Below are 11,113 nucleotides of genomic sequence, written 5' to 3'. Positions count from 1 at the left end.
CTAGTCTTCAGTGTCAAAAACGTGATACATTTTTTTCAGGATTGTTTGATGAATAGAAAGTACAAAAGTGTTTATTTAAAATATTTTTCAGCATTATAAATGTCTTTACAGTCACTTTTGATCTATTAAATGTGTCCTTGCTGAAAAAAAGTCTTACTGCCACGTAAACTTGTATACAACATACATTGTCTGAAAACATGTCCTAATGGCCATTTTCCTTTGAAGATAAAGTGATCTTGTTGTAAATATGTTGAGATGTCTTTACTGAAACACAAGACAAAAAGCTTGTTGTCTTTTGACATTGTACACTGAGACATTCTGTTGGCAATTTCAGTCAGTCTTCAACACAGAACAAGCAGTACAAACTGTTACAACACATCAAATTGTATTTAAATCAGTTCTCTTTTCCTGAACGAATAAGGTTGTGATACACAGTGATTAATCAGTGTCTAAGAATGTGAGAAGATGTCTCTGACCCATCAGCCAGATGTCACAGGTATGTCTTTCATAATCATAGGATTTGGACAAATTTTAAAGATGTTGGTCTGCTTTCCAATAAACAGTAATTACATGAATGATTCTGCTGCTGCTGCTGCTGCTGCTGATTACCTGTAATATTGACCAAGATTTGAGCATCTAAGACTAATCAAAGTTGAGGAGGAGGAGCAGAAAGAGAAACAAAAAGAGACATAAAACGAGTGTCTGCTTGATTTAAGAATGAGTTTGTAATTTAAAGCTGTTGAATTTGAGTGTGATGTGAAAATAGTCAGCATTGTTTTTGGTTTGTTGATATATTTTTTGCACATTTGATCATGGGAAAAACATTAACCTTACAGTTGAGCAAGGTTTATAGACAAGAGCTTGTGTCTGCGGCGTTTTTGTTCGTAAAATCTGTGAGCAATACAGACGAACATCTGAACTGCCTTTGTTATAGTTCACCTCTGGGAGCATCCGAGTCATTCTTTACTTCGGCTCCCTTTTCGTCCTTCCCCGTTCACCCCACAGCTTGCCGAGAGCATAGACAAGAGAAAAAAACTAAAAGAATAAATTAAGTGACAGAAATAGAGAACACAGATACACAGTGGGAAGAGTTTGTTCCCTTTGTGTAGGTAAATTAGGCACAGAAGGAAAATAATGAATTATTATGTGATTTACTAGCAGCTAATTCAATCTTAATTACAAGCAGGAACAGCTCTAAAATGTCCTGACACATTATCTCACCTATTGGTACACTTAACATTAGCACACATTAGCATAGTGTTTCAAATAGTCATGCACGGAATCACCATCAGCTAAATTAAAGCTGGACACCAACTGTGAATAGACTGAAAAAAAATGTGAAAGATTAGGACACTTGACACTTGTCTGACATCTCCAAATCTGCCATTAATTAACCACTATCGGGTAGATATGAATAATTATGTATTATTTATAATAATTATTATTTGTAATATGTCATATATTCGCCTGATTCTACATTTGTTTGAACAAATATCTTTATTTTGAACATACTATAGGTATAAATAATAAGCTCTTAAATCAAACGTGACTGGTATCTTTTCTTTTGGCAACACAAGACATGGGTATTTATTAATTCAAAATAAAATGATTAAAGATGATGTGCTGGCTAGTGTTAATGCGCCATCTGGTGGCCAATGTTAAATTACCCGAACTAGCGCCTGTGCCCGACCATGCAGCACAGTACTCATAGAATGTTTAAAGTAAAAATAAACCCAATCACCATGTGCAATATAATAAGGATTTTAGAGCTAAAAATGGAAACTAAGTCAGAAGTTCAGAATTACTTTTTTAGAGGGTACACATTTAAACAACTAGTGTTACTAGGGCCACTTATTCAAGCACATTATGTAGCTTGTCTAGATTGTTTCTAACCAGTATGAAAAAATATTAAAACTAGATAATTTCCTGAAGGAAAGCACTAAAAGTGCATTAAAACTATGTAAAATATTACTAGTTAGACTAGATAAATAAGGAAAGGAGAGAGTGACTGAGATTGATGGTAATGCACATAATAGATGCATAAATTGATAAATGGAGCATATTCTGGGCTGAGTGTGCTCCAAACTCAAGACATCTTAACCAAATAACCAATATTCAGTATGCAAATAAGTGTACTTGAAAATTTGATGGTTGGATTTTGAATGCTCGGTCTCAATAGGAGATTCTCGAGAATTTGATATTAAATTATGAGAAGGTTTAAACTAAATATAGATACCCAAGACTGAAAAATTATCTTCAAAACAGTTTCAATGCCATATGTTAAGTGATTCAGGCTGTATTAATTAATATAAAGTGCTGGAGTTTCAAATAAACCCTAACTAGAATGTTAGAGCAATATCAAAACTGTTTTGCTTTGCAAGCAATGTAATAAATTTAAGTCGACAGGCTATAAGCAGTGATCATGCACAGAGTATAGGATCTGTGCAAGCATTTTTAGAGGTCATATACATACACACACACACACACACATATACACATACACACATATACATACAGTGGTGTGAAAAAGTGTTGGCCCCCTTCCTGATTTCTTATTTTTTTGCATGTTTGTCACACTTTAATGTTTCAGATCAAACAAATTTAAATATTAGTAAAAGATAACACAAGTGAACACAACATGCAGTTTTTAAATGAAGGTTTTTATTATTGGAAAGATTTGCTTTATTAAAGTCCCCGAGAATGATTAAAACAGAGTCCGGGTGTTGTTGTTCTGTCTCTGTGATCAGATCAGCGAGTTCCTGTAAAGCTGCGCTCACGTGTGCTTGCGGAGGAATGTAGACACTGACAAGAATGAACGAGTGAAACTCCCGCGGCAAATAGAACGGCTTACAGTTAATGAAAAGCGCTTCTAGATCGGAACAGCACATCTTCAATGCTGTAACATCTGTACACCACCTTTCGTTGATGTAAAAACATGTGCCGCTGCCGCGCGATTTCCCGTTGATTCTGCATCGCGATCTGCTCTAAACAGCTGAAAGCCGGGCAGTTGTAGCGCGCTGTCTGGAATGGCGTCATTCAGCCAGGTTTCCGTGAAACACAGAGCAGCAGAGTGTGAAAAATCCTTATTTGTCCGGGAGAGCAGAAGAAGTTCGTCCGTTTTGTTGGGTAGAGAGCGGAGGTTCGCCATGTGGATGCTGGGTAACGGCGTTCTGAATCTGCGCTGCCTGAGCTTCACAAGTGCGCCGGCTCGCTTCCCTCGTCTGCGCGTCCTGAAGCGCTTGATCAGCGCAGCAGCTTCGCCAACTACAACGTTCAGCAAAATGTCCGAATAAACGAAATCCGGTAGAAGATTGTGTGGCGTGTTCTGCCGAATGTTCAGCAGCTCATCCCTGGTAAAACTGATCGTGTTTGAGAAACAAAAAACAGGAAAAACTAACAAAAACAATACAAACACTGGAGAGCCAAACACTGAGGCTGCCATCTGCGGCGCCATCGCTGTAAGAACCGCGATGTATATATATATATATATAGAAAAACTGGACCAGATGGGTCATTTAAATACCCATTCTTCTAATGCCTTACACCTTCTGTATATACAAAACAGACAAGTAAAAAACAAAATGAAGAAAATAATATTTAAAAAAAAAAAGTTTTATTTACAGAGTCTGAAAGTTCAGAGGTATTTACATTGCTATTTATATTCCAACTGTAAACCAGAAACTGTAACACTTCACTAGATAACAAATAAATGCAAATGAGCCTGTCACTCTGTACACAATGAAAATAATGCATTGGTGACATTTGAGGCCAGTGGGATAAAATTAAACAAACAAATGATGACTGAAGGCATCTGGAGAATGAAAAAACCAAGCATATTTGTAAAACATATCCAGCCAAATGAGGCTTTGCTGAAAAGAGGACCCGTGTAGGTTTGGTCCTCCTGAAAGCAGAATATGTTGTCATCTGGAAGTCCACAATCACAGAAACAAGATGCAGACAACACACTTTTAGGCTGTTCCAGGTGGACAAACTCAAGTTACTGTGGACACACACACACACACACACACACACGCTCAGTCTGAGTCACTGCTGCTGCTGGAGGAATCTGTTGACATGGCCTCAACATCATCTTCATTTTCCTTGTTATGACCAGGTGGCTCCAAACCAAAATCGCTGCCATGGTGAGGAGGCAGAATCCCCATGGAAACATCAGCGGACTGCCAAGGATATTGGGGGGTTAGAATATCTAAAAGAGAAAGGAGAAAGACATTAACAAAAAATAAACATCAAGGAAACATTCTGTTCTTCAACAGAAAAGTGCATGGCCACACACAAACCACAATATTTGTATGATAAAGACAACCGGGAAGAGAAAAGAGTGCAGACGGAGGAGGAAACAGAAGAGTGAACCTGCCTGGTAATCTCCCAGCAGCCAATGCGTCTCCTGGCAGATGCCCGTTCACTCCGTTGGTGGGCATGTTGCTCATGTTACCCAGTATTCCACTTCGCATCGTGTTCTGCCGAATGTTCAGCAGCTCATCCCTGGTAAAACTGATCGTGTTTGAGAAACAAAAAACAGGAAAAACTAACAAAAACAATACAAACACTGGAGAGCCAAACACTGAGGCTGCCATCTGCGGCGCCATCGCTGTAAGAACCGCGATGTATATATATATATATATAGAAAAACTGGACCAGATGGGTCATTTAAATACCCATTCTTCTAATGCCTTACACCTTCTGTATATACAAAACAGACAAGTAAAAAACAAAATGAAGAAAATAATATTTAAAAAAAAAAAGTTTTATTTACAGAGTCTGAAAGTTCAGAGGTATTTACATTGCTATTTATATTCCAACTGTAAACCAGAAACTGTAACACTTCACTAGATAACAAATAAATGCAAATGAGCCTGTCACTCTGTACACAATGAAAATAATGCATTGGTGACATTTGAGGCCAGTGGGATAAAATTAAACAAACAAATGATGACTGAAGGCATCTGGAGAATGAAAAAACCAAGCATATTTGTAAAACATATCCAGCCAAATGAGGCTTTGCTGAAAAGAGGACCCGTGTAGGTTTGGTCCTCCTGAAAGCAGAATATGTTGTCATCTGGAAGTCCACAATCACAGAAACAAGATGCAGACAACACACTTTTAGGCTGTTCCAGGTGGACAAACTCAAGTTACTGTGGACACACACACACACACACACACACGCTCAGTCTGAGTCACTGCTGCTGCTGGAGGAATCTGTTGACATGGCCTCAACATCATCTTCATTTTCCTTGTTATGACCAGGTGGCTCCAAACCAAAATCGCTGCCATGGTGAGGAGGCAGAATCCCCATGGAAACATCAGCGGACTGCCAAGGATATTGGGGGGTTAGAATATCTAAAAGAGAAAGGAGAAAGACATTAACAAAAAATAAACATCAAGGAAACATTCTGTTCTTCAACAGAAAAGTGCATGGCCACACACAAACCACAATATTTGTATGATAAAGACAACCGGGAAGAGAAAAGAGTGCAGACGGAGGAGGAAACAGAAGAGTGAACCTGCCTGGTAATCTCCCAGCAGCCAATGCGTCTCCTGGCAGATGCCCGTTCACTCCGTTGGTGGGCATGTTGCTCATGTTGAGACATAGCAAAAAATTAACATCAAGGAAACATTCTATGCTTCAATACAAAAGTACATAGTCCAGGGATCTACAGTGCGACCATTTAAGTCGCGTTTGTGACTGAAAACTACTGCGTGCGACTATGAAAAAATATTTAGGAGCACCAGTGTGACTGACCCGATCAGCATATTGTGTTTGCGCTCAGGGGAGCTTCAAAGGTTTCTACTTACAACGTGTTTTTGCAGCACTGAGTAATGTATCACAGACATATGTTGATTTCTTAAACACAGTGTTAATCAAAATCCACTCACTGAGTTCTGCAAGCTCACCAATTCTCTTCTCTTCTCATTATAACAAAGTGTAGACACAATGTAAATAAGAGATTCATTGTGCAGTGTAGGGAGCTTCGTTGATTATAATGGAACTTTTTGAGATCGCAATGAACTAAGGAGAGTGACAGCTTTTAATGATTAAGGGAGTTTGCATATGTGATATTGATTTAATACAACAGTTCAATAAACAAGAAGTTACTATTAAGTGACTTACATTGTCTGACTATAACATTATTGCCTGATTTTTCTCTATTTCGTCAACAAAAATAACTTCAAACAAACTCACAGCTGAGCCACTGCGCATCTCCAAACAAACACAGCGGTGTTTCATTTACAAATCTAGTGAGTCAATGATTCAATTGATAGTTTTCAGTCATGTGACCGGCTCGAAGACCTGGCGGGCAAAACATCCATAGAACTGCAGCACAAGCCTGTCGATTTTCTATCTGTTCCAATCCAAAAATATTTAGATCATCTCTCAAAAGAATAAAACGAAGATATGTGAACAAAATGCAAGTTTTGGCCTTTAGCAATCCATATAAATCACCCGGCACAATATTTCAATCACTAAAAACAGCGGGACATTCTAAATCGTTTAACATGAAAATACTTAAAGTGCCTTTAAAATGGTGATATTAAAAGATCAAATTCAGTACACACCTTACTGCTGATGCGTGCTTTATGCAGGCAAGCAAATGAGCCGGAACATGAACGCAATGCGCTAAATGGTTAAGCGTCTTCTTTATAATGGTCTTCTATGAGAAAACATTTCATATTAAACTTTGCTCATTGCGTTTATATTCTGGGTTCATCTGCTTGCCTGTACAAAGTCTGCATCATCAATAAAGTGTATACTGAATTGGTCTTTAAATATCACTGTCTTACTACATTACTACTTAATGCAATCCTTATAAAAATAACTGGCGGTCAGTGGAGGAAAGCCTTGTTTTGCCCTCCATGTGGGCGTTCCTTTAAGGGTGTGACGTCACGTGAAAACTATCAATTAAACATTCATAAAGACAGTCACTTGCTTCATTGATTAACTTGCTTGATTCAGTGATAAAATCAGTGGCTTGCTGACACATACTGGCAGCTTAAGTCTCATTTTTTAAAGTATCATTTCAGTTATTTAAATCATTTAATATTTCTATAATCAATTTTATATTTAAAACGTAATTCTCAACATGAATTTATTAATTTAATTGCACTTATGCCACCTCTGAGCCTCATTAAACGTCTGAAAATACACCTACAAACCACTTTTGTATTCTTCTGTTCCACCTCCGTAGTACAAATTAATTTGAATACTGATTTCATTTGATTTCAACTTATTCTACTTGTTCATATTCTATTGTTTTAATTATAATTTTTTAATTTGATCAAACATCTGAAAAAAAGAGTGAGCCTGCCTGGTAATCTCCCAGCAGCCAATGCGTCTCCAGGCAGGTGCCCGTTCACTCCGTTGGTGGACATGTTGCTCATGTTACCCAGTATTCCACTGCGCATCTCCAGATCAGTGGGGTACGGCCTGCGGGGGTCGCCTACACATACATGCACATCATAAGAACTTACAAATACAACACAAAATGTTTCTTAGGAGATCAAATGAGTGAAAGAGATGAATAAAATAACTGGACACAGAAAAAAAAACTGTCTATTTACCTGGAACCCAGTTGAGAGGAGCACACACCGCATTACTGGCACTGATCCTGTGAGCGTATTTGATGAGCTCCTCTGAAGAGATACTCCCTAGTGAAAACAAACAAAAAGAGTGAGACACAGAGAAAGTCGATTTTTAACTAGAGCAGAATCTATTTTATACTATGGTATATCAACACATTAAGTCAAATAAATAAAATACAATTACCTGCATCTCAGTCTTGTGACTGAATCAATTCTACTGAGAACTCCCATATTTTCCAGAATATAAGTCACACTTTAAATCATCTGAAACGTGCTGCGACTTAAAATCCAAAGAGGCTTATATAATGAAATTAATGTCAAGCACATTACCAAGTTTATTTGTATAGTGTATTTCCCACAAGCCAGCAGTTTCACTGTCAGTTTAAATAAATTCCTTTAAAAAATGAATGCCACTATAAATTATGCTTGCTTTATATTTTACATTCCTGTTCAGTTATGAATACCATTACATTTATAGGATTTGTTGTGGCATAAGGGAAACTAAAATACATCTTTACAGTGTTTATAATGTTTCTGAATGTAATAACAAAATGTCTTGTACTCGATGCAACTTTTCTGTGTTGGTTTTTTTTTTTTCTTCTTCTCAACAATGCAAATTTGACCTGGTGCGACTTATAGCCAGGTGTGACTTATTTTCCAGAAAATATGGTCATCATTTTAAAACCACCATAATACCTTTTCTGGCCTTTTCAATATACTTCAGTTTTTCTTTGGCTTGGTAGACAGCAGTGGCCTGATGATTAATGAAAAACAGTTATTTCCAGTTTAAAGAAGTGATTCATAGATATTGTGTCAAACACAGTTTGTATAAAAAGACTGAGTGGGTTGCACTTTATTATAAAGTGTCCTTGTTACAGTGTAAATACACATCATAACAAAAAGAGTTAATTTAAACAATATTGAAATTCAAAGCCTAAATTATTCTTTAAAATTAAAAGCTGCACAAAAAGTGACAGTTTGTAAACTGATTAAGCATGCTGGTCTGTTACTGAAATAAATGTGCATTGGCTCATGTCAGTTACCAGTATATGCTCAGCCTCTTTGAGTTGTTTCTGGAGTTGCTGGATATCGCTGTCTCTCTTCTCGACTTCCTTCTCCAGTGCCTGCATCTCCTGGTGCACTTTGCCCTGCTCCACTGCCGTCTGCATGAGCTCCTGGAACTCTTTATCTCTCTGCACCAACAGCTCCAGTATCTGCTCACAGAATCAGCATACAGTCAATTCATGCTCTGCACTGCCATATAATAGTCCAGCAAGCACACAACAATTCACAAGGCAACATTAATACTAATACTAACTCTAATTAAATAGCAAAGCAAATAAAAAATTTCTTAGGATTTCTCAGGCTTTTTTCTTTTTCCCAGGCTAAATCAGATTTTTAATACCTACAAATATCAGATACAAATATATCTTCTTCTTCAGATTTCAACGTTGTCTCAATCACTAATTGAGTATTGTCTGTACTTGTGTGTCTAGTAGAGTGTCTCTCACTCTCACCTCTGTGTCCTCCCCAGGCTGGGGCAGTTTCTGTGTCCTGGACAGCGCCAGCATCTCTATCAGCTCTCTGCAACACAAACAAGAATATAGAGAACCAAAGAGGAGCTGTGTGTGAATGGTAGTGTGTCAGTATATGTGTTAATAGCTGTGAAAACAGTAGACTCGAGTGGACAAAGGAGACTGTGACTTATTTATTCGATTATTATCTAACCCCAGCAACTGTTAGCAGAAATCACTGAACATTTCAAGAATGAACTAGCAGTTTAATATAACTCTGTTTTGTAACAGATTAAAAAAAAAAGCACACAGAAATGTATTTACAACGTTATTTACATCTAAACATGCAGAATATATGAAGACAAACCTGGATAAAACTTCAATATCATCCAGAGCGGCTAAAAGCTTCCCTTTCGTGGGCTTCTCCGCCGCCGCCATGACTGTTTGTCCTCTCTTGCGCAATGCGCATGCGTGAGAAATAAAACGCATAAGCATGAGTCAGACAGTGACGCCTGTTGGCAGAAGGACCACAATGTACAATCGCTCTCAATAAAATATTATCTGTGGTGTTTATAAACAGTTCTTGTAAAACTGCGGGGTTACAGAGCAAACGAGTGAGAACACTACAAGTATGACAGCAATATCTGTCACTTATAGATGCCGTTGTTATTTACTTGTTCGTTTTCTCAGCGCTGGTGAGGATCAGCCAATATTCGTTTTTGATTGATCGATTAAGAATATTTATATAGATTACCGTTTTTGTGTGTTTTACGAGTCACTGAAATTAGCATATTTTACTCTGTACTTTTAAATTGCGTTTTTTGGATAGAGATGAGTCCAAGAAGATGCAAATGTTTGAATTCGCCGCAGAATGAATAAGGTTCGAGATCTAGTGAGATGCGTTCAAATTCTGCACAGAATTCTGTTAGAAACAGATCAAACAGCGCTGACATAGAAAACCAGAAGAAGTAACGCCAACACCATTGTGTTGTGGCAGAAATAGTCGAATGGTATTACATTATTAATTTAAGGGTTTGTACAACCTTTTGAGAGAGAAATTTCAATGACTTTCAAGTATTTCACACAACTATTTCCAGCACTTTAAAGCTCTAAAAACGATCCAATTTAAATGTTATTTTAATGGGACGACCAAAATATACTTTGTGGTAAACAAACATGTAATAAATAAATAAATTACCATTATAACCAGTAGATGGCAGCAGAGGAGCACTTGCTGGCTTATTAGTCATTAATTTCCACATTTTTGCTCGTTATAAAATCACTATTAGAAAATGTCAAATCAAGAAACCAAATTTTGTCAAAGTTTTGCTCTTTTTTGCGTATGAAGTAGGCCAATAAAAGTCAAACACTTTCATTTGCGACATAATCACAGATAAAGCTAGTAAAGAGCGCTCCTAATAATCACTGAACTTGTCGGTCAGTTCAGTATAATACTATAATAGAATAATGGTACATTTAATAAGAGTAGAATATAAAAAACATTTTCATATAAAAATCTGATTTCGCAGGTTATAAAATATACTGTTGTTAATACATTTTGTATGCTTCCCAACTCAAACTCGGTGCTTTATTGTCAAATGTACATTACCGAGAAATAAATGTGTAATTTTATTAGTATCTGCACTTACTAATGCAAAACAATAATTTTATTAATAAATTATCTTTATTTTTAATACCCCCACACACCTGGTGCCACCATCTGTAGAAATGGCACCAGGTGTGTTTGGAGCCCACATGTTTAGTTCCCTGTGACTTTTTGTCAATAAGCTTGTTATTGTCCACTTGTTGTCATCTTTAAGCAACATGTTTAATCTTACTGTTAATAATTTAATTGAACCTTAGCCATTCCAACCTGTTATTAAATAATCTAAACAGTTACACATAAAATGTGTATACTGTTAACAACAACAACAACTGGAATAGCATTTTTAATTTTATTTTTTGCAGTTATATCGTGTGGTTCTCAGCCTTTTGACTAC

The 11,113-nt window shown here is 37.0% G+C and overlaps 2 protein-coding genes across 3 annotated transcripts; both read right to left on the bottom strand.

Moving 5' to 3' along the window:
* Window positions 1-3,599: 3,599 nt before the first annotated feature.
* LOC107675343 (mediator of RNA polymerase II transcription subunit 4-like) lies at window positions 3,600-4,465 on the bottom strand. The gene is made up of 2 exons (XM_016469637.1): window positions 4,376-4,465; window positions 3,600-4,207 (listed from the first exon to the last, which is right to left on the bottom strand). The coding sequence occupies exons 1-2, from the start codon at window positions 4,446-4,448 to the stop codon at window positions 4,035-4,037; spliced, it is 246 nt and encodes an 81-aa protein (XP_016325123.1). The 5' UTR covers window positions 4,449-4,465; the 3' UTR covers window positions 3,600-4,034.
* Window positions 4,466-4,752: 287 nt separating this feature from the next.
* LOC107675337 (mediator of RNA polymerase II transcription subunit 4-like) lies at window positions 4,753-9,630 on the bottom strand. Of its 2 annotated transcripts, XM_016469631.1 has the most exons (8): window positions 9,481-9,630; window positions 9,117-9,183; window positions 8,643-8,813; window positions 8,296-8,353; window positions 7,579-7,665; window positions 7,399-7,457; window positions 5,527-5,599; window positions 4,753-5,358 (listed from the first exon to the last, which is right to left on the bottom strand). In XM_016469631.1, exons 1-8 carry the CDS (start codon window positions 9,606-9,608, stop codon window positions 5,186-5,188), a joined length of 816 nt encoding a protein of 271 aa, XP_016325117.1. In that variant the 5' UTR covers window positions 9,609-9,630; the 3' UTR covers window positions 4,753-5,185. The 2 variants fall into 2 exon arrangements, with proteins under 2 accessions (XP_016325117.1, XP_016325116.1); XM_016469630.1 differs by lacking the exon at window positions 5,527-5,599 and having other exon boundaries at window positions 7,326-7,457; window positions 9,481-9,626.
* Between the last annotated feature and the right edge of the window lie 1,483 nt (window positions 9,631-11,113).

Source organism: Sinocyclocheilus anshuiensis, unplaced genomic scaffold (genome assembly GCF_001515605.1).
Source record: "Sinocyclocheilus anshuiensis isolate Anshui unplaced genomic scaffold, SAMN03320099.WGS_v1.1 scaffold656, whole genome shotgun sequence".
NCBI classification, from domain to species: domain Eukaryota; kingdom Metazoa; phylum Chordata; class Actinopteri; order Cypriniformes; family Cyprinidae; genus Sinocyclocheilus; species Sinocyclocheilus anshuiensis.
The sequence above is the reverse complement of the archived record's forward strand: the minus strand, read 5'-3'. Positions and strand labels throughout refer to the sequence as shown.